Consider the following 24,654-nt stretch of genomic DNA (forward strand, 5'->3'; position numbering starts at 1 on the left):
GCCAGATTAGAACATGGCAGTAAAAAGGGGAAAGTGAAACTACATCCACATATTTGAAACGAGGAAGGTTAAAGTTATATTACTGATAATGCAAAAAAGATGCTTTTTTAATTAGGAGCTTTGCTAATGCTTTTATTAGTATTTTTAGTGTTATTTTCAATTAATATATATAATTCACAATACCATAACAGGATATGTAGGTTGGAACAAATACTGACATATAAAATCCTATTTGGCTGCCTGTTTTTTATCGCATTGACATTTGTGATGTTAATTGTTGATGTGAACTACAAAGTCTTAATAATAAAAACGTACGTTTGGAATATTGTGCAGACGTAAAATCTGTAAAGGCGTGAGTATACAAAATAGTGTAATACTTTAAAGTGTTTTAATATTTTGATAAACTTATGTGTATATTTTTATACAAATAAGACAAATGAGATCCCATTTACAAAACTTCTAGGTACTCATGTTTGCTGTTTGCTTTTTCAGGAACACAAAACACTGATCTAAAAACTATTTTAAGTTTGTTCTTAACAATTTTTTTTACCTTTTGAGACATGTAGTTTTTTGAGAGCACACTCTTTAGAGAAGCAAAACCCCTAGACTTTAAATCTAAGACTTAACTGGTCGAGTTTATCATTGTACTTGCACTTTGTAATTTTCCTTCTTTATTTTTTTAATTATTTTTTTTTACCTATGATCGTCCGAACACTCGTTATATCTGACGATATGCTTAAACTCATGAAACAAAAAAACATTGTTTTCACATCAAACATTTATCTCCACGCAAAGCATTTAGAGTTTTGAAATGCTTAAAAATACTTTCTTAAAACATTTACACTGGGAAAAAATCATTAAAGTTTCTAACAGAAATCTTGTGCTTATGCATAAATAATTTGCCACTACGGTAAAGAATATTAGCTAACAGGTTTTTTGAATATCTAGTTTTGTTGCATGCGTTCGTTCACATAATTGAGTAGTAAAAATTGATACCCAGTTGATTATGTGGGGGGAAACATTTTGATCTTTGTCACATAGCAAGCAGTATTTTTTCTTATCTTTTGGGACATAAACTTAAATGCATTTAAAAAAAAAACATTTTGTACCATTTGTACTATCTATTTTCTATTTTTTTGTAAAGAAATCGATATTTTTTCCTATAGCCAAGCCTTAAACAGAAATATATACATCTATAAGTCATATTCTCATTCTCACCCACTCAAGTTTTCAAATAAAAGTTACTTAACATATTTTCTGCTGGTTACACATTTGTATGAAAAATACTAAAAAAATGCACAAAAATTCAATTGTTTTTTATTTTAGGGTAAAATCACAAACAAATAAAAAGTTGGGAATTCTGTGTCAAAACTTTTTAGAAAGACTTGCCGTAATGAAATGTTATGTTAATATAAAATAAATGTTAATTATCTCTTATCTTTTCTTAATTGCTAAAAATATCACGAGTTAAAGGACTTTTTTGCTCCTTTAAAGTCTTAAAATCTGTTTTGCTTTTTACTTCAACAGTAAATATATGCAGAAAACGTCACTTTCAAAATTGCTTTCTCAATATTACATATTGGACAGCGTTTATGTTTGTATTAATATGTATATGCTTTTACCCTTTTTTCTGATTGTGGAACATGGTCTGAAGTGGTTTTTCAAATATATTTCTTGCTTTAAAATATAATTTTGGATTTGTAAATACCTTTTTCTTATTTATCTTTTTTAAGTTGACCCTTTTTTGCTTTCATACAATCTCAATTACTGGTTTCAAAAAATTTAAATCAGACCTGGGGGAAACTTTTTTTTAAAAAAAAAATATGACAAATCAGCTTGTGCTTTTGCCTTTTTGCAGTTCACAACATATTTAATAAATATATAAATAAATAGATTCAATGTTCATTGCAAGGATATTTAAATTAAAAGATTCAACTAGTTGACGCAACTGAAGTTGCTTCAACTTGAAGTTGAAACATCTTCTAAAGTCTTTAAATTAAAGTTTTTTGATGTGCTCTCAGTTACAAAAAACTTTATATATTTCAACTTATCATCACAGCCACCACCATGCAACCATAAATATTTCATTATTTTAACATATTGATTGCTGTCGTTCCCAATGAAAACATGAAGTCACGAGTAAACAAAGGGTTATTTGATATAATTGGGTGAGGATGCTGAGCTAGAAAGAAGATCCTGTCTCAAACTCACATGCATGTTACCAATATAAATTCGCTCTTCTCCACTACATCCAGAGCTTTTCTCCTGCTAGTGTTCTCCGTATTAACTTATTATCCCAATCACATCCAGAGCTTCTCTCCTTTGATTCCATTTCCTTTTTTACACACCTCACAGGAACATACTTTTTATGATTTCTAGCTTCTTTTGTGTTTCACACCCGTTGTTGTTAACCCCGTCGTGACTGTCCACGCTGCGCCTAAAGCATAACACTTATAAAATCTTTAATCTTGTTTGTCACTTTAAAACGTTGTCACTGTTTGGAAACTTACATGGAATCTCACACCAATCTTTTATTTCAGTTTTGTCAATTTGACTAAGTGATAAGCTAGTTATTGCACTTTTTCTTGAAAATTATTGTCATAATGTTTTGTTTTTTAGTTCTCTTATATTTCACTAAGGGCTTGTGAAATATGTAAACAAGAAAATAAATAACTTTTTAAATATTCCTCTACCGCTTATAAGTAATGTTATTTTTCAATGTTCTAAAGTATTCATGACTTTAAATTGAGGTTGGGGTGTTTAGATCTTAATAGTGTGGGGTTTAAAAGAAATTAAAGTGCTAACCACTGCTTTTTATTGCTCAATTGCAAATGTGACTTCTGTTGACAGAAATCAGCATTTTTTGAGTTACTGATTAACTTTAATGTTAGTTTGCTCATTGTGTTATAACTGCAAAGATTTTTCTTTCCTTCTTTTGTCTTGAATGCCAGATAGATATATTTTGTTCTTTATAACTTTTAAATCTTTCCAACTCAAAATGATGGGTAAAGAACTTACCCTTGTTATACTTGGATTATTTTTTATTCTTTGTTTTTTATGTCTAGGTTTTTCTAAAATTATTCTAAAACCTGTCCCTCCTAAAAAATCCTCAAAAATTATTGTAAGTTTTAATTTAAAAAGGGTGGAGGGCCTGTTTTTTGTATGTACATTCAATAGACATATGTAGACATAAACATTAATTGTTTAGATATTATTGTTTACGAATGGTAGAAAGGACTGGTACAAGAAGAAATGGATTTGTCATTGTCTGCTGTTCCAACTCTTATTGTAAGTTTGGTGTTTTAAATAAAAAAGGAAAATATAGACCTTGACTCTTGTTACGCAGTAAGAGAAAATAATCTCACTTTGCTTTGGAAAAAGGATCTTTCTGAAGCATCGCCTACTAATCATTCATGCTCGGGAAATGATGCCAGATCTGAAATGTTAAAAAAAAGTGAGAAAAGCCATTCTTATAACTAGTCAATCTTACCCAGGCAGTGAAAGATAATGTCTATAATAGAATCATGATCACATTCAGTGCAGACCTTCATTATAAAAGTTATCCACACTGTGTTGATATCCTTGTGGTTTTATTTTATAGGGTCCACTGATCATTAATCAGAATTTTATTATCATGTTAGTTTTCTAAAAGTCATACATGCTAACCTTTCAATTTCGTAGGTCATTGCAAACCTTCATTATAAAAGTAAATTCTGCAGAAATTGTTTAATTTCAAATTTTTGTCGATCTGCCTAACACTTTTTAAAAACTTAATAAACCACACAGCTATTATTATGGTGTTCTATTTCTTTTTTTCAATAAATTACTCTAATTTTGAACTGGAGCATTAACTTTGAAGTTCGAATAAAATTTGATCTGAAAGAGAAAGTAGATTATATGCTTACACAAGATTACAGATATCAGGTGCATGTAACTGCATTTACATTTACATTTACACAGTAAATATATAACTATATATTAGATATAACTGTTATCAATGAGAGACTTGTGTACAAACAAAAATGAATGAGTTATGGAAATAAATGAGACTTATATCTGTATAATTCATTTGCAAGCTTTTCTTTAAAAAAATTTTCATTTACAAATTTTTTATTTAAAAATCGACGTCGTACCCTTGTGTATGGAAAAAGATATACTTTTATATGTTTCTTTGAAGGAAAATGAACACTTGTTACTTGTGTTTTTTTATTATTATAAGAGAAAAGTAGCTAAAATATATATGTAGCAACTTCTTAGCAATTGCGGGCATAACATCAAAATTTTGCAAGGCTGAAATAAAAAATATAACCACAACCCTAGCTGTAATATTTTGGATAATGCTCGTGTGTTGGCGATTTCTTGAATTTTCCACACAAAATCACTGGATCAGTAGCAGGTGACTTGGGAGTAGGCCAAACAAATAAGGTTGAGAATGCGTTAGCTGCATTTTCCTTAATATTACCTGTAATAATAATTTCAAAGAACTAGGATTGACATTAGAAAAAGTCTTTACTGTTTATTATTTTTGATTTAACTAAAAACTTTGACATATTTACAGTGTGTATAGGATCTTCGAAATTCTGCTATCTTTTTCATTAATTTTTGTCTTGAGTTGTAGCCATAAAAAAACACCAAAAATAGAAAGAAGCAAATGAAACCATGTAATTACATGTAGATTCTTGACACAGAAAGCAAAATATTCCAACTTTAACCAATACTTAATTATTACTAGGTTTGATAAAAATCATGTTTTTTGCCCTAGTTCACAAGCATTTGTTTTGTTTTGAGAAATCTCCATCTATATCTACATTTAATTGTTGGTTCCTGGATTGTTCTCTCATCTAACTAAAATTTTGCACCAGCGGGTTGCGTAAAAACACAAAGGGAACTCTTTGTATTAATATTTTGACTGTAACTCTTAATTAAGTTAATCAATTTGTCTAAATTTTCTGTCCCTAATCTTAAAGTTGGTGTCATCAGCAGAAACTTGTTGACTTATTTACGATTCTTTTGTTAAACTATATTCAAAGGGACAATAGACATTCTGAATTCTGGATCAGAAATTATCCTGTTGCAATCACACAAATACAAAATGTTGCCTCTATTACGAATTATCCCGCACATACCTTATTCATTCTTAAAATTCTTCAAAAAAGTGACAAACCTGTAAATACTAAGCAAGAATATCAGTGATATGTTAGGAAGTCAGAAACAACCATTTATGGTTATTTGTGTCTTTATAAACTTTGTTGCAAATAATAAATACCAGAAGGTCAGTATTGAGTTGTCCCACAATCTGCGAAAACTTTGCAAAACTCACACTGTAACAGTACACAGTGTTATTATGTGAGTAAACATGGGGTAAAATACTTGATAGTGTTTTCAATAACCTAATTATAAACAGACCCACTCGCTGTATCATAATCTCGAACGACTAAATAATAAGAATTGTCTATAATGTGTATATAACTTAGCACTTATGTAGCGCATGGCACTTCCATGCGCTACAAAAGTATTTAAATCATTTTATTTTATCTTAATTTTATTTATACATAATTTTCCAAGACAAATTTGTTTGTTTGTTGTTTTTATGTGCAGTTGTTGTTTATGTCCAGCTGTGTAAGCAAAATAAAGTGCAGATACTACTAATACTCGTCAGCTAATATTTTATTGTTGAGGGACACAGGAGTATGACTAGAATGTGTTTGCTTGACTAGTGTTGGTAATTGTATTTTAATTTTTAAGCATTGCAACAAAAAAGTAGTAGGAACATTGAGATGTCTGTATGGTAATACTTGAAAAATGACTAAATTATTCTCATTTGAAAACAAATTCTGAGGACAAGAAGTGCCGTGTTTAAAAGTGTATCTGACTGTTGTCTTCTGTTTTCTTTTCTGTTTTTTTTTGTACTCAATACACCTTTCCCGAATATCATAAATTATAATAATTATGACGTCATCCAAATTTTTTTAATGGTTTTGTTCTCTTCAAATAAGAATATTCAGATAGAATACTAAATTATCACGATAAAAATGAAGTTTTCAGAGCAATATAAAATTCTGGTTGGGTTTTATTTAGATTTAAAGAAAATAATTATTTTGAAAATGAAGTTATTGTTAGGAAACTCGGCTATATGAAGGGTTTGACCGTAACTTTCAGCTCGGAATTGAGGCACTTAGCGAATAAAATTATTTACGAAATTAGGCAAATTGTTCTACCCCTTGCTAAGGAACTTAGGGATATGAACCATTTTTAGTATTAAAATCTTTAATTGATTTTTGCATAATTAGGAAAATCGGGAAAGGTCTATACTCTAGGTAACTTTAAGCTTAATAATCTGTATTGTCTATCGTTGTTATTTAGGAAGAAGCAACAAAAGAGATGTTGGAGAAAATAGATGAGGTATACTTACCCCAATTATTTGAATGCATTTTTTTTTGGCAAAAATTGTATAGCCAATTAAATATAGGCAAATTATATAGAGCCAGTATTATCAGAATATGTAAGTAAAAGATGGGTTAAAGAAAATCCAATTAAAAAAACCCAGCTGTTTCATATTAATTCTTATCCCCAAATTTTCTTTTCTCATTCAAAAGTAAAAATGAAAACAGATTTAATTTAAGAAGAAGACATGTGCTTCTTCTTGTTATCGTCAAAAATAAATGCAACGAAGGAATCAGAGATACCGTAAATGCGCTTGCCTATTCTGTTGTCTATTTTATTCTTGCTTTTTAAATGATATTAACAAATCGTTTTTATTTTCCCTACTTGAAAGAATTCAAAAAAGACTTTTTAAAACAGGTAATAACCTTTCTTATTTCAGTGCATTTTATTTTATATAAGTTATTGTACTTTCTGCAGTTTCTGCAGTAGAAATGTCGCCCCATAGAGAGCAAATGCCATCTTTTAACATTTATTTTTACATTGTTGCGCTATGAGCAATTTTTTCGCATGTTGAAAAACATATTTTCTAATCGATGTCGAATACCAGTTAAAATGTTTCACTCACTCTCAAATGGGCTGAAAAGAACAAAAAAATAGAAGAAGGAAATTAAAAATTACCATTGCGCAATCTCATCAAAATTTTTCTTTGTTTAAACTAGAAAATACTGTTAACTTATCAGTAAAAAGAAAGTGCAGTCAAATGAGACCAAATTTTGACCAAGTGACTAATGTTTTTTGCCGACCAACAGTCTATATCGATTTTTTTTTATCAGACCCAATATTTTTAGCCGTTTCCTCTCTTTTTTTGTTTTTTTTTCTCTGTTTTTGTCCATTGTCAATCTTGGCTGATTTTTTAATTCAGTATTATGAAACCATAACACTCAAAGAGAATACGAAAATCAATCTGTTATCAGTCTCTGCGTCTTACTTGAGTGAAAAAACGTTGTTTAGCTCATGTTTACCCAAGTCCGTTCATACTGAGAAATTGCAAATATACATTTTTTAATCTATATTATAATACCCGTATACGTCTGTCTGTCACGCAAAATGTTAGCTTAGCTGCGCAAGTAGCGAGACGCACGCGATGCGGTATAAAAAGGACGGTGGATTTTTCCACGGGCAAACGACTAGTACTATTAATTATCACTTGTTCTTCCCTTAAAAAATTGTTAGCAATTGTTTAAAATTTTGGTAATTTTTGAGACGATTGTTTCAACTTTATGTATGTGATATTTTGTGTCGTGTCGTTTGCTATTTACTAAAGTTCAACCAGCTTCTTTTTAAACATTTAGGACATAAAAGATCTTGAATCAAGGCTACAAAAATCGTCCCAAAATGAACGACGTGCTTCTATTCTGCTATCAACTGGGTCTTTGTGTTTGATGGCTGTTATCCTATACAAATTGTATTCGCCAGAAGAATGCCATTTGTTGCCAGATAAATGGGATTCCTTTTTTGATCGTTTTTTTAGTCGTCATGGTTCGCCAAGACAACGCTGTGAAGAAAAGTTGCAAATGAGATTGTTTGAATTGGTTCTTTTAGGTTTCTTAGGTTTCATTCTTTTGTAAGTCTTATAATTAGGTTATTATTAAGGTTATGTTAGCTTACCAAGCTTTTATTTGGAAACAAAATAGCCAAAAGTATGTGTTTACCTGTTTGATAAATTATTGATGTTTGACAAACATATTTGCAGCCCTCGAGATTAGCCCCAAAACCCGTCGGTAATAAATTGGCGACGACATAGTCGTTTACAGCGGCAATTTCTCAGCAATAATTTGCCGACGCGAGACAGTGAAGCGTCGGCAATTTTGAAAATATTATTTTTTTAAGCTTTGTTAGTCTTACTTACCCTTTAAATATCAGTCTTTTTCAGGAGAGGCGTGTGATTAATCGCACGCCTAAAAATAAAGTTTTCAAAATCAACCTATAAAATCCATTTTGTAGCGTGCGATGGCAGCCCTCGAAATAATTTTTCGATATTCGTCAGACAAAATTTCCGCTACATTTCTTCGGACAAAACGTCTGATAGATTTTAGTATTGGTGGAAAACTTTTAGTCTCAGAATTATTGAATAGTCCTGGTCCTCTTAATCCACGAGCAAGTATATTCATAGCCAACCTGACTTAGTTAAAAGACTACTGACTTAGTTAAAAGAACTACGTAGACATAAATCTCTTTTGCCTGGCCCCTTCGTCGGTGGCAACCAGGTCTTACACAAGAAATCCAGCCATGCGGTTCTTAACTAATGCGGAGGTGAACGCCGACAGAGCACGGATGAATCAAGTCTGCAAAACTGCACTTACAGGCGGAACAGAGATTTTATCATGGATTTAATTGTAGATAATTTCTTCCTTTTACAAAACAATTGGAAACCATAGCAGGTCCGAATTTAATAGATTTTCTTTATGCCGGAAGTGTTATTCAAACAATATTAAAAAAGAAACATACGTGCGTTAAAAAATAATTTCTGTATAAATTTTGTTAAAATGTAGTTAAACTTTTCGAATGAATTTTGAAGTTTCATTTAAGCCATGTGGTTAAAGATTTTCTGTAATTTGAAAACGGAGCATATTTTTGCCTATTTGCTAGTGATGACCTGAAAAATAAACAATAAATATAAAAGTGACAGTATAGTCATGCATACTATTTCGGACATGTAGAAAAGGAAGTAAAAATTGAGAGAGTGGCTATACGTAGACGCTCGAATCATCGGGTTTGGGGTTCACGATTCAAAACGTCCCCCACTTTTCTACCGGAAAATGAAAGCGCAACAAAGATTAGCTTCGGCAGTTTTTTGCCGTCGCGAAATGAAACCACGACAGCAGTTGCGATTGCAATTGCCGACGCTAATTTCGAGGGCTGATTATTTGATGCAAAACATTGAATTTTAAGACATTAAGTTTTGTGATTTCAGTTTCTTACATTGGTTAAGGATTATTTGTTATTGCAAATTCTAAATACTTTCTAACTTTGCATTTTGTATATATATTTCTAATAAATCTCATAATAAACTTGGATATCGTTTAAAATGATTTTTTTGGACTCAAATCTTTCTGGGAAAAAATTTAGGAATTTTTATATTTTTTTTAGGGAATATATTCTTAAATTAGGTCCGATTTCTTTCGTCTTTGATAATCTCAGATCTACGTATAGTAAGTTTACTTTGTGTTTTCCTAATTGCAATGTTATCATCCTGCGCCTTCATTCGATGGCTATAATTTGTGATAGCAATGCTTAGATCTCAGTGCTAGAAGACGTTTTGCTCATTTTAGTTTATAAGTGTTTCTTACTATAGCGACAGCTTTGACAATGTGTAATTTATACATTAGTTTGCATTAAAATCTCTGTTGTTTTGTTGTAGCCAAGAAACTAGGAAACAAACACAAGGAAAGAATAGAAATTGTGAGTAAATTATTCAACACTTTGCAATGCATTTAAACCTATCGGTCCGGGGGGAGGGGCGGGATTCGCCTCCCTCAGGTTTTTTTTAATAAATCCTTATTGCTATGTTATATGGCTATGAAAGTTACTGAATTTTAATATTTATCCATTAGACACCTACATACCAAATGTTTAGGTCCCATACCTTTCAGAGGCTTTGTTATTGGCCATTACTCGAAACTACCCCTAAAAATCTCTATGAAATCCTTATAATGGGGAAAATTTAATAACTCCTGTTAGGATTATCCTTAGAACTTGAAACTTGCAACTAAACTTTGTTTTATTAAGAAGAATCATTTTGCATATTTTGGACACGTGATTAACCCGATTTCCCGGTTTTGTCGAATTTTACCCGAAAATCAGAAAAACCGGATTTTCGGGTAATTTTTGGCAATTTTTTATGCGATCCACGTAAAAATCGCAAAATATGTTGAATAACTTAGCTATTTAGCTGTCAGAAACTTCAAACAGAATGCAAAAATTCGCTCTGAAACAAAAGTACTTAAATTTTAAGCAGATAATGGCATTTTCAACAAATTTCCAGCTTCTGATGACGTCACAGAAAATGTGGTGACCCAAGCAAATGTTTATTGCTGCCATTTTGTTCCTCTTATGATGTGCTATAAGTGTGCCAAGTGTGATTCAACTTGAACAACCGTATGAAAAGTTATTAAGGGGGGGGGCCTTAATAACTTTAACCCCCTCCCCCGGTCATAGTATGTTTGAAAAGCCTTGGACCGAATAGGGTTAAAGGTTGGGATGTAGGGGTTAACAGAAAACTGTTTGTAAACATAGTTACATAAAATAGATATGAAATACTCAATAAAGCATTTATTTGTAATGACAGAGTAAGTGCTAGCGTTTATTAGTAATGACAGGTGTTGACATGATACAACTGCTCTCGAATAAGTGCCCACCCGTTTTTAGAACTCCTAAATTGGCGCCCATCTAGAGTAAGTGCCAGCGTTTATTACTAATGACAGGTATTGACATGATGCAACCGCTCTCGAATAAGTGCCCACCCGTTTTTATAACTTTTAAATAAGTGCTCCTATAGAGTAACTGCCACTTTTTATTACTAATGACAGGTGTTATCAGGTGCTTACAAAGGTGTTGCTAAGGAGATATGTGGGTCCAAGGGAAAAAAATCAGACCAGATTTGAAGAATATATCGATCCAGAAAAATGACGTAATTTCTAATCTAAATGACGTCATTATTTTTTTTTCTTCTATTATCAATCAATGTCATATTCTAACCATGTACTGAGTTTAATGACATGAACATTTAAATTTCTGAAAAACTTTTTTTTTACTAATATCATTAAAATAAGTGACCGTCATCAAAAATGATGTTATTGGGATCAAGGTCAGAATACCTGTTACATATAATATATCTTCTGTTTTTATATTTTGCGACCAAAGTCAAAAACTAGATTTTTTAATAAGCGCCCACACTAAATAATCACCTGATGCGCATTAACAGTATAAATTATATCTTTTTTAGTTGCATTAAGTTATATTTTATTAAAATTTCCACCAAAAAATATATAGTAGATTTTATGTCAGATTGGTTTACTTTTGCTCAAGTGAAACTCTTTTATTATAGTTAAAAAATATAATGATGACACACAAAGCAACTCCAGAATTATTACAAAAGTTTGATCCAGCGCAAACGCCTGTGAAGGTGTGTACACTTTACCTTTCTTCTTAAAACTTAAAATGTCATTTTGTTTTATGTAACGTCAAGTATGTGTGGTTTTAGCCTCCTGCTACTTCGGAATCATTCACCGAAAATGACGATTCGAGGAAGATCCTGGACAAGAGAAGTGAGGAAAACAAAGAACTTACGTGAGCACAATTATTTAATTATATATTATGTTTTAAAAGAATGCAGATATTCTTCAACCCTATTCCTGCTGAGCCATTTGGAACTTCTTCAATGCATAAGTACATTAGACATAAAAATTACTACAGGAATTGCCCAGGCCTTAACATACAACTTAGCCCAAAAAGTAAGTTAGACTAGACGTTAGGACCATATTAAAATAGCAGTCATATATAGATCGTGGGAAAATAAATAATGTGTGAGCATTTAGATATTTTCCCGAAATGAAAAAATATTTTTATAAAAAGCTGTATTTCGTATAACAACGTATACGTTTTTTAGGAAACTGAAAATCTATTAACAAGGTTCGCTTAAAAAATCAGTAAAAGTGATAAAGTGACCAATTGGTGACGGAATAAAATAGAATTAAGAAAATAAGAAAAGTTTCCTAGAGGCTTTCAGTCCGTTATTTAAAGGAGGCCTATGTTTCTCAGGAATGTGATAAAGTGGTAACAAAATGATTGCTAAACACACCGAACTTTTCAATAACCAATAAGCCTATGGGAATTTATACTGACACAATCCTCTCATTTAGACCTTTAGATAATATTGTGTCAAGCTAATATGGCCAAAAAGACTTTCTTTTTTGAGTCCTCCTCTCCACAATAGTCAATAAGCTGGAAAGTTCAATCCGAAATACCATTATAGTAATCTCTGTAAAAGCCGTATTCGCTTAACTGAGTAGTAAAATACAATGCAACTAAATAGAACATCTTATAACATAAGGCGTATTAGTTAAAAACATAAAAAAGGCCAAAACTACAATAGTGCCAGCGTGGAAATATTGTGTATCCGCCGGCTCAGCCTTTCCTTGTTAAATACGACGCGTATCTTAAAAAAAACCTATTTCAGTTCTTAGGAGAATAAAAACATGGCAAAAGAAGCGCATGAGTTGAAACTCATGAAACGGAACTAAAAAAATAAAGAGGAAAGCATATATAGTTCTAGTGCACTGCACTTTTTTCTCATGGACATTTAAAATTGAAAGATGAGATTACTGGCGTTTGTCGCAAGGTGGTTTGCGGCAACTGTGTTCACAAAACCGAGAAAAATCGCCATAAACTTTGTTGACAACATCTCGAAGAAGCGATCTAAGAATTTGAACTCGTAATAACACTGCAGCTGGTTTTGTATTCATGGTTATCAAAGTAGGCTAACTATTGAGTAATTTAAAGAAGGGTGGATGATTTAAGGAATGATGCCATTTTGCTCTGCGAAAAGAAATTTTAAGTATAAAAAATAAAATAATTTTTGTAATGTACAGTGAAGTTAACAAATCCAACTATATTGGTGTTTTACTTGAACTGAATTTACATGGATATTCATGCAAAAAAACCACAAGATGTAGCTGCATCAAAATTGGAGTTGACACATTAGCTATCTACTCGACATTCTATTTCTTTGTGATGTTATACTGAATGTATGTTATGAGGTGTGAGGAAACATATTGTTGTACAATAGCGTTTATCAAAAGAATGACAATCATGCAAATTTGCTCGTCTTTGTCCATATACATAAACCTGTGGTTTATTTAACCACTATATATTTAAAAAATATTTTTCAAGCCTAAAAATACGATAATTTTGACGAAGCATTAGAGTTGTTATTAATTTTTAAAGTTCAATGTGGGATTTATTCTGACTAATGGTGTAGCATTTAAAATTAAGTGTGGATTTACCCTATTTCTACGTAATTTGCAGTCTCTAAAGTTTCAGAAAAATTCTGAAAGTGCTGAAGTTAGATGAAGTTGACACATTTCTTTCAAAACTGGTTCGTTAAACATGGCTAAAAAATGGTATTCTGATTTACCAATTATTATTTGTTTTCCTATGGATTTTTGCACTGGCTAACGACTAGTAAGTTTAATTATTGTATTTTTTTAAAACAATTAGTATTTTGTATGCTGTTTATAACTAGCATATAAAATGAAATTTTATATGCTAGTTGAAGTTTATTGAAAACACACAAAAAACAACAATATTATGGTTTTGTAAAAAACTATATATTACTAATGAATGAAAAATACGAAACCTATCACCTAAAAACTGATGCATACTAAAAAAACTATAGAGAGGCCCTTTATCGAGTTTAAGGAACAGAGCAGTATTGACAATCCAAGAAGAATGTTGTTTTGACTATATACTTTTGAAAGAGGTAGGATCAAATATATTATTTATATTTGCTATTAGCTATAAACTGTAAAAACAATAAAATTAATGATAATAATAATAATGTTTTTGGTAATATTTTCATGTCCTTTGTTGGATAAAGAAAATTTAATGGTAATGAACACACCTGATGTTGAAAATGCAGGGGAAAGTGACTAATGATTGATAAAACTTTACTCACAAAAAGTCACTTATAAGCTTCTTATTGCCTTATAGAGGTTAAATAGAATTGCGGTTTTTGTGAGCTAGCTAGCCCTTCAGTTTATCTTGCTTAAAGAGTAGTTGAGTAAATTCAAAATTTTATCGAATTAAAGTTCTAAATCATGCAAAAAGCACTGGTCTTAGAGATGAGCATGTTTTTCGAAGCCTTACCGAACATTTACATTTCGTATGTCTAAAAGCAAAGTATTTAATGTCACATAAGTCATCCAGCACATAGCTACGCCGCTTCTACAATGCGACCCAGGTGTACAAAAGCATTGTTTAATTTGCGTATGCAGTATTTCTTTTTTCTGCTGAAAATTATTTCATCTCTATTAATACAAAGACTGTGTCTGCGTGTCTGTCTGTCTGTAACAGGCGAAGTAGATGTGTTCATTTTCCCTTGATGTAGCCGAAAAATTTTTGTCTCAAATGTTCTGACGTTACCGCGCGACGTTAATATCACTACTTTAACGTCAATATCCTAATTTATATTAATAAAGACGTTACAGTGCACTCAAAACTTTGAGGCTAAAAAACATGTGAACGAGGTGATGTAATTTTAGTCAGTCATTTTTCACCGCCTGGTACCAGTTTGGGTAACTTTCCCAAACTTGGGTCCCCAAATCCGTTTCGGAATGGGCAGATTTATGACGTCATCAAAAAGTCTTTAAACCACAATATCTCTGCATCCGTTTGTCAAAAGTACATAATCATACACATTTTCTTTATCAGCAATTCAAGATCTATACGATGAAAGCAACGGGTATACAATTTCCAAAGAAAATTTTTTTGTGCTTTTGGTAAAATTTTTACACCTCCTTAACCATTCGTCAAAAGTTACATTTTGTACATCAGCGTTTCGAGCTCTACACAATAAGGGCAATGTTTAAACAAATTTCCAAAAACTCTTTGTGTATTGACGGGTTCTTGCTGACGTCAGGAAAATTTTTCTGCGTAACTTTTTTCAAAATGCACATGCTCACATACATTATTTTAATCTGAGTTTCAAGGTCTTTACAATAGACGATTGTGAGGTGACAAAACAGTTGGCTGTGATGATAATGATTGTCTAATGACAAACAGTAGTAAAATGTGGAGGTCTGACCCTCTAAAGGTTTTGCATCTATGCAAAATCACCCTTATTACAAGAATTTTTATTAAATAAACCATTAACCATAACACGACAACATTAGGAGCACAATACAAACATTTATAAAAAGGATAGACACAGCATTGTCTTTTTTAAACTCTTAAATCTCCCTAACCGAAGACGAAAGCCGCAATCCTATACATAAATTTAATCAGCGTTTCATGCTCCACACAATACAGGCTAATAATACGTCTTCTGTCTTCCCACGCGTCAAAATAGTACCGGAGTAGCGATAACTTCTTTGAACGTGCCGCGAAGTTAGCAAACCAAGCAGGGATTTGATTTAATTAAAAACCTCAATATTTTAAGAGCAACATAAAGTTCCATCCAAGGCGTTTGAGGGACGATCTAATGCGGTGGTAGTCATTTTTGTTTTTTATAAATACATTTTATTTATTTTATTTGTTTGTGTTTTTATGGTTAACACAAAAATACCAAGGTTTAGCTACACGGAGTGACAACAGTCTGTGTTTTTATTTAAACCGAAGTTGCGGTTTAATTTGGGACTTCTTACAGGAACTTTTTCGAATGACTATGGATCACCCAGCTAGTCCTATATAATTAGCTTCGTTATCTTTAATGCGACGACAACGTAACCAGCATTTACGAAATACTCTTACATTTGCTTTCTTAGGATATTGCCACCTGATTCGATGCTTTCATCTAACGAGCGCTACCCTCCACATTGGCCGTCCACTCTCCTTTCATTTGAGCATGTTTTGATAGAAGTTAATCCCGAAAAGGGAAGAATGATTGAAACAAAATTTAAGGAAACTATGACAGAAAAAGTTGTTGCCATCCAAGAGATATGCAATAAAGAAATTTTCGATAAGTATGAATGGTAAGTAGATTTGTTTTTATGGCAGAGGTGTCCCGTTCCTGATGCTGAATAAAAGACGTGATCTCAACTTGCGTGAAGGCAAAAGAAATATTATAGATCATATTCTTTTGTTACATTTTGGAGTGGCCTTTAACGTATTATTTTCTCTAGTTCGCGTTATGTAGACCTTCGTTTTGTTGGCATAAATAACACTCTTCGTAAAGGTTTGTAAAAGCTCACTTGGCATATAGTTCGTTTTGGAAACTTTTTTGGTTCTAATTTAGCCAAAAAAGATTGATGAAGGAAAGAACTTCTAATCTTAATGAAATGCAACTATGGCATGGTACAAAGCATTCGGCCGTTAATCATATCGTCTGTCAAAACTTTGACTGGAGATTATGCAAAAAGGGAGCTTATGGTGAAGGATCGTATTTTGCTAAACAAGCAAGCTACAGTGATTCATACGTTGATGTCAACAATAAAAACGAAAGTTCCATGTTTTTGGTTGATGTATTGGTAGGTGATTATTGCACGGTAGGTAAATGTATTTAAGTATTTCATCACCTTAGAGGAGAATAGAAACTGGTGCAACGTATTTAGTTGAGATATTAACTCTTATATCACAAACAAATATTTCCTCAACAAACGAGACTTACCTTAAGGTTGTTGTTAATTTTATGACTAAATTATTCTCAAGATGGATGAGAAGTGAGAAAGAGCGCGCCTGCGAATCAGGATTCACAGCGCTGGCAGCTCACTGTACGGTCAAGGCAACGATGGATGACAATAGAGGTGGGCAAACCAACCATTTTGGTTAGCACTCCGTCTTGAAAATAATTTACTCATAAAATTATCAACAAATTTCAACTTTGGTGAGTCTCGTTTTGGGGGAAATTTTATTTCATAAATTATTCCCAGACTCCTAAGAGTGAGATGAGATTTCAAAGTTGACCGACAGTGAGTAACTAGCTTTAGTGGAATATGTTAATAAGATATAGATAGTAAGACAAGTCCTTTCTTCTTAATGTGAATCCTTTATTTACATTCAAAATATTTCACCATTTACAAGGTTATAGTAACAGTTTAACAATTATCGTTCTATGTTCGCCAGCAACAACGGTGTAAGTCCGGTAACTTCGGTAACAGAAATTTTATAAGGCGTAATTAACATCGGTAACAGATATTCGATAACACTTTTCTTTCGGCCATGCAGCATAATCAAGTATTTTAGGTAGCAGCAGATCTAGACAAATGTGGAGTAAAAACGTTCGTATTAATACCAGTATTGTGTCCCTTGAAACAGAGTTATATGGTTTAATTAAGCTTACAAACAGCTTTAACGAGGCCCTAAGCTCGGGTGTTCTCATCAAATAACAGTTAAGATTTTAAAGGACAAACAATTTAGCTTCCTTAAATGCTGTAAATTGTAAGGGGGACATCTGCTTGGAAGGTCGTGTTTGTTTTAGTTTTACTGTAATAGGTATAACTAACGTATCCTTTAAGTTTATTAATCATTTATATCAATGGCATGTACAGTTTGGACCCTAGGAACTAGCGTGATGAGGAGTGTCAGCTTTGGTTCCAAAAGAGTTAGCTCTAAATTTCTTTGGATGTGGTAGAGATCGGAAATAGTTGAATACGATGAAACATCCCATAGAACAATTTTGTTGGAAATACTGGTTTTTTTCAAAGACACCCTTCATATATATTTTTACAATTTGTAGTTGTCCGAAAGGGCAAGAATCAAACTGCAATATTGATGATAATGCACTACATGCAGTGTTTCCTGCTTCACAAAATAAGGACAGATAACGAAGTGCATTCGGTATAGATGGTTGAAGGTAATCAATGTTGTTTTCTGATGTATAACTTTTCCATTTTTTAAGAAATGGCCTATCTTGTTTTTTTGTTCCAGTCCTCCAGCTAGACATTAGTAGGTTTATAGCTGTGTTGTCAAGGCCTTGTTTTTAATATTTTTCCCTGACACCAGACATGCTACAAGAGTCAGTTTTTTTTCCACAAGGGGTGAAGGGAGTCTGGAGATGAAATTAGTATCAGGTTGTTTTGTGCTTACGATATAAAAATTGGGTCCTTGACCATTATTCTTACCATTGTTGAATACCATGGCTGTGTTGGCCATTTTGAGCAATCAGAATTGCTTTGGATTTGTCTGTTTGTAATTTTTAGAGGAAGACTGAAAGGTAGAAAAATATAAAAATTATTTTGGTGCCAATTTACAGAAAAAGCATTGATAAATATTGCATCTGGGTCAGGTTTAAACAAATTGTATTTTTGTAATTGATTGTTTAACCTAGTTGCAAAGCAATCGATATCAGGTAAAAATTAATTATAGTTTTAGTTATGTTTAGAGAAATATTGCAGTTGAGTTTCCATTAACTTTTCTTTTAGCAGTTTTTTGAATTTTCTTTTATTAGCACCAGGAATATATGCACAAGTTATCCAGATGTCATATTTTTTACACAGGTTCCAAATTTTATGGCAAAGAAGGTCACACGGTAGACTTTTGCTGCTACCATCTTATTGATAGCACCAATAGCCGTTATGTTATCACAATTAATTTTTTTGTTTGCCTTGTAACTGCTATATAAAGGATTTTGCTGTAAGGTGAATAGCAGACATCTCCTTGATATTTATGTGGAATAAAGCCTCATTTTTGGTCCAGGAGTCACCTATCTGATTTTTCATGAATACTCCTCCCCATGCCAAATCAGAGGCAATAGTAAATATTTCGTCCGATATTGGCGGAACATGAATCCAATTTTCTAGGGTGTCAGCCATCACTGCAAATCAGTCATACCCTCTGCAGAAATATTGGCATCAAATTCACCCTGATTATCCTTCAGGGCTATTATTTAGTCATTTTCGGTATTATTGTGCTCCAAATTGACTAACTCCTCGGGAAACTTACGGACAGACTCCAAAAAGTTATTATACCAAGGCGCACCAACCTGAGTTGTAGTAAAACCTCCTGGTTTATTTCATTCTTTCAAGGGAAGGATCGATTTTTGAAAAAAACTGTTTAAATGTTTTTGGTTGTATTTTCGTCGGTATAGCCTCGCTTTGGTGATTTTGCTCATTTTATTAATTTAGAAAAGTCCATATGAATAACTAAGCGATTAACTGTAAACGGTTTTTTTTAGGTCGTCGCTATATTATCTGTGAATTAAAAAAATTTCCGATAACGCCACATACCCCCAAATAGTGCAAACTGTAAAATACGGCGATTTTATTGATTTTTCGTCATTTTCGGTACTTTGACGTCATTTTTAGGTACTTTGACGTCATTTTCATGACGGTGTAGGATTTTTTCCCCGTCATATATAAAAAAAGACGCGCAAAAACTGCGGGGAATAAAGACCATTATGTAAAAACAAAAAATAATATCATAGCAAACGCTTTTATGATGCGGGCTGAAGCATTAAATGGAATGAGAAATATAAGTCATTATCACTGTGACTTGCGTTAATAGCGATTTCTCTTATTGTATCTATAAAATTCATTTTGAGAGAAATTCCAAGGAACTTAATGCATTTTTGTTAAAAAGAAAAAGTAAAATAGTAAAAGAAGGGAAAAATTCAAATAAAAGAATGATAGGTATATATTTTTTAATTTTAATCATTAACTTGCAACAAATGTCCAGTCAGGCAATGGTTTTTCTTGATTTGTATTATTTTAATGTTACATTTTTTAAATAAAAATTTAAAAAATATATGCATAGTTATACGTAAAAATTAAAATTATAATCCGTAAAAACGAAATTATGCATTATCACAAGGAGTTAAGTCAATCATGATGAAGTAACAACACAAAATAAAAAAATGTCATGAAATAAAGTTCTTGTGTAAATTATTACAAAAAAATAGCAAAAAAAGTAAAATTGTAAAGATTATTTTACACAAAATATATCAAGGAGTTGTTTCTAACCAAATCAAAACAGAGATGACAAACCAATCAAGAAAAAACGACATAGTTTAGATCCAAACAAATTAAATTTCAAACATCATGGTCTATTTGAAGAAGTGTTAGGAATGGATATTGGTAGAAGGTATATCTTCATGTATATATCTGTTAAAATTTGGGCTGAACACATTTCCATTTATTTTATTGTGCAATTTCAAACAGCAAAATAACTTGTGTCACATATTGATTTATTTCTTCTTGCAGATAAATTACTTTCATTGGGCTTAAAAATCATATACGTGGAAACATACATATACTGGAAATATAGTTGTTAAGGGCTTTCTTGAGGATAATAGTGTTGATTTATCAAAATTTGCTGTTAATTCATGCAAATATCCTCGAAAACAAGAAAAATTTGCAGGTGAATACGTAAAAATAAAAAATAATTGATAATGTATAGTGCCAACATTGTCCCTTGTCCACAAATCTAAATAATTTGGAGCAAATTATTCCTATTTTTTTCGACAGTTAGTCGATTTCTGTGAGTAGAACGATGTTACCTAAAACACATTAGGCTCTTCAGAACACTTTCAGAAATATGTTTTTTACAGTAAGAGGATTCATATACTCTAGCATTTGTACTTAATCAACTTAACGTTCCTTGCTCAGAAAGAAAGATATTGAGGACTTTTTATCTTTTACAGATGAAAGTGGATCATAGCTGTGCCAATATCTTACACATCAAAAAACTACAACAAGTATAGCTGTATTTGGTAAAAAAATATACTAGGAAGTTAATACTCTTAAAAACATATCTAGTTTCCTTGACTGGCTTTATACGCAATAATCTTGTATATGCAAAACTGAGAAGATTATAGCTAGGTAGCCATAGTTTAAAAACGTTCAAAGTTTCTTTTATCTAAAAGCTTTTTATATATGGAGTATATAAATCAGATTAGTTCAAATTATTTTGAGATGTTGCTTGTATATCTGCATCCTAACAAAAGAGAATACTAGCTAAACTGCTTTTCTAATTAAGCTACTCTTTTGTACAGAGGCAGGATTTGACCCAAAACAATTAAGCTACATAATTTGCAGTGATCTAAGAACTACATACATGAAGAGTTTATAGCTAGCTAGCTGGAGGTAGCAATATATATAATTCTGACTAAGCTAGCTAGCTAGCTAGCTATAGTCAATTTAGGAAAGTTCAAAGTTACAGAATAAATAAGTAATATGACAAACCTTGTTTTTTCTGTGTAATCACACCATTTTTGTAAACAGAAAAAGACATTAGTAAAAATGGCGGCACCTTCCTGTCTTCTTCACAACTTGAAACAACAAAAACACGTCAGATAGAATTTATGGACAGTTTTATAGCTTTAGTCCTTCTTTCAGTTAGGGTAATTTTCATATTAACGGAGTTAATAACATATCCCAAAAATTCAATTTTTTATATGGGAATGATTTGTGATTTGACTGGATGTACTATAAATCCAAGTGAGTAAAGAAATATGACAGTTTCATAGAAGGATTGAAAACACAAATGCTGCGTTATATTTGCAATAAAGAATTTACCAATGCAGCCAAATAAGTTATGTCCTCTTTGTCTTAGATGTGCCTTGATGATATTGAGCATACTTTCGTCACATGTTATGGATTTCCACTGAGGGAATTTTCGGGGATCTGTCTACCTTGAAAACATTGTACTCAAAAATCACAATATTCTAAAAAATCTTTACAAACCTGATTCGTTTCCTGTAGTGGTGTTATTGCTGCTGTTGTTGGAAGAGGACATCCCCTTCCGGCCTTTCCCTAAAAAAGGACCACTATTTCTGTTATATTATCTGTTTTGTGAGCCGTTATTTCTATAGTATAGCTTCTTGTTTCTATAACGGTTTGTATATGTTAGTCCGTGCTTTAATTTATTCCTCATTTTCAATTCTTTAATGTGCTCAGGCAAGTTGTCACTAACTAGGCTTTTGTGTAACCTCAGTAGACACCGTAGTTGGGTCCTTATACTCTTCTCTCAATACAAAGAGTTTTTTGCTTTTTGCACAGTTCAGTATTTACATGGCCTAAAAAGGCAATCAGGTCAGCAGGTTTTTTGGATCAGACTTTTCCTATTCATATTTTCAGAACTAAGGATCTCATTGGCTATGGAAATTGATGCACAGAAAGCACTTGTGAGGCTTCTCCAAATTTGAGCAATTTTTACGTCTGACCCTTTTTGCATACTGGACAACATTTGCCAGAGTTCGTCATCCCTCTGAGACTGTTCAGGCTCTCATTAACTAGCTTGGAACTCCTCCCCATTCTGAGATGTATAGAGTTCTAGTTCCTCTTCATATGCCTGGCTGAGAAGCAAGCATTCTTCATCCTGAGGGGCATCATTTTCTCTCAGAGGAAAATTGTTTAGGCTCACACGAGGAGCTGAGATTACTTTAGGAGGAGCAGTGGATGCACTTGCTTTTTGTTGAGAAGAGGTCAAAATTTTAGTGTGCTTTCTTAGCCTTAGAATTTAATTCAGGCCCCTCTCACTTTTTTTGTGATAACTTTTCAAGTACGCCATATTGTGGGCTAAAATCTTCTGACATTTCACCAAACTTAATAAGCTCCACGAGTATATAAAATGTTTTGATATGACGTCACACCTGTTGTCACACATCTGTCAACAGGTGGTATAAAAAAGAAATAAAAAATTAATTTTCAAATTACCACAAATACTACATAGAGCAGGGATTTTCTCGTCTGTTGTATTCATTTTTTCTAAAAATAAAGGTAAAAAGTAATACTTATGTTTGATATATATGGGTTAAACATTGTTTTCGTTCGCCACTAGTGGGCTGTCATCTTGTCTCTTTGACGGATATTGCTATACTGACTTGCCGGTCGAGCTCCTTCTCACTTCACTCTCAAGAGTCTGGAAATAATTAATGAAATGAAATTATGTTTTTTATGAGGAGATTTAAAAATTGCACTCGTTTCTCGGTAGAAAATAAAAATATAGCATATATTCCGTGTAGATTAGTCACAGTGATCAATCAGCCAATCACAATGCGAGAAAAACTTTAACCATGTGATAAGTGCGTATAAATTTTCAAATTTGTCATGATACAATGAAGTAGACACCATTTTTTAGATCGATTTAATATTTTATATGCACAAAACTTATACATTACATGGATTCTAAAATGTCTAGTTCATTTGCGAAAAGCTGTTTTAGCATAAATATAAAGTTCAAAGCTCTCTCGTAGGCTAAGAGTTTCCCGTTTATTACATTCTGTGTATTCCTTTATTCTTGTGTAAACATTAAATCCTGGCCATCTTCTTTTATATGACTATATATTCCCCTTAAGTTGGATTTTTAGTGTTTGGTAGTTTTCAGCTCTTTTGCCTTAAAATGCAAAATGCAATTTGTTTTACCCATTATGTTCTCACAATCGTCAGTTTTTAAATATTGTGTTACTTCCTACCTTTAAATGCATGAAATAAAAACATTTCGTCTCATTTATTTCTATCTAACACAATATTGATTTGTACACTAAGTTTTTTCTTTAACCTTTCATACAGTTCTTTTATCCTGGCGTCGTTGTTAACTTTGAATGTTAGTTCTTAAAACAGAATTTTATTGTGTGTAAATATTGTTAATTTTGTTGCAATTTTTTTTAAAGTATTGTAGTTTTAAAGTTTTTAGTTAAACATTTTAGGGCTCATCTTCTTATAAAAGACCGCCAGAAAAGGAAAGGCATCGCCTCTATGACAGTTGTGTCGACAATATGAGCAATCCAACGATATATGTTGTATTTGAGCGAGACCAGTTCTACCCAAGATACTTGGTAACATATAAAAGAAATTCTTGGTTCCGTTTTTTATATTAGTTTTTATATACTTCGATGTTGAGAATCGCAATAAGTTACGAAATTTTCTTTGAACGAAACATACCTTTAATAGCAGATGCATTTTGTTCAAAATGGTTGCCTTGCAGCGATTAAATATTTTAGTTTTTACTACAGTTTTTAAAAGCACGCCCTTCTCTTTAAATGTGAAATGCATATTTTTATTTATTTGTTTTTTAATTTTTCATTTAAGTTTGCGTTCTATTTCTGCTTCTTTTAAAGATGCTATACTTCTTGTGCGGTGTGATTGCTTAATCCAGCCTTCTTTAGCCGACTGAGTTGACTAATGTAAAAATGACAGTGAATTCGTTGCTTTCTTGGTTAAAGGATAGATACAAAAGCCGAGGGTAATTGGCTGACTTTCTCGCATTTTGCAGAAAAAAAATTTTAATCGAAACGTTATTTTGCATATAATTTTGACAAAATAAATCCTTGTTGTCTAGTTTTTTGTTTAGTTAAATTCTTTAATACCCTTTAGTTATAATTTTTTATGACATTTTGCGTGTTATTATACCTAGCCACTCAGCTATGAGAATCTTCCCACTGCAGTTTTTTCGGGCAGAAATGTAACGCATGAATTTTTATGCTAGTAGTTTAAAGTTGTTTTTGTGACAGTGGCTAGTTGTGTGTAATCATAATTTGCACAATATAAATTTTTAAATTATGTAATTGTAAATTGCACATTGTTTAATTATATAATACTACTTTATACTATAAACCTA

At 32.1% G+C, this 24,654-nt stretch overlaps 1 protein-coding gene across 4 annotated transcripts; it reads left to right on the plus strand.

The window, feature by feature from the left end:
- On the plus strand, positions 1-24,654 carry LOC130621962 (protein mono-ADP-ribosyltransferase TIPARP-like). 4 transcript variants are annotated; one of them, XM_057437350.1, is made up of 11 exons: positions 1-67; positions 3,209-3,288; positions 6,364-6,402; positions 7,737-8,008; positions 9,535-9,596; positions 9,806-9,846; positions 11,492-11,569; positions 11,648-11,733; positions 15,927-16,133; positions 16,397-16,646; positions 23,744-24,654. In XM_057437350.1, exons 2-11 carry the CDS (start codon positions 3,253-3,255, stop codon positions 23,912-23,914), a joined length of 1,242 nt encoding a protein of 413 aa, XP_057293333.1. In that variant the 5' UTR covers positions 1-67; positions 3,209-3,252; the 3' UTR covers positions 23,915-24,654. The 4 variants fall into 4 exon arrangements, with proteins under 4 accessions (XP_057293333.1, XP_057293331.1, XP_057293334.1 ...); XM_057437348.1 differs by lacking the exon at positions 1-67 and adding an exon at positions 162-352; XM_057437349.1 differs by lacking the exon at positions 1-67 and adding an exon at positions 170-311.

The sequence above is a fragment of the Hydractinia symbiolongicarpus genome, chromosome 12 (assembly GCF_029227915.1).
Source record: "Hydractinia symbiolongicarpus strain clone_291-10 chromosome 12, HSymV2.1, whole genome shotgun sequence".
In the NCBI taxonomy this organism is placed as follows: domain Eukaryota; kingdom Metazoa; phylum Cnidaria; class Hydrozoa; order Anthoathecata; family Hydractiniidae; genus Hydractinia; species Hydractinia symbiolongicarpus.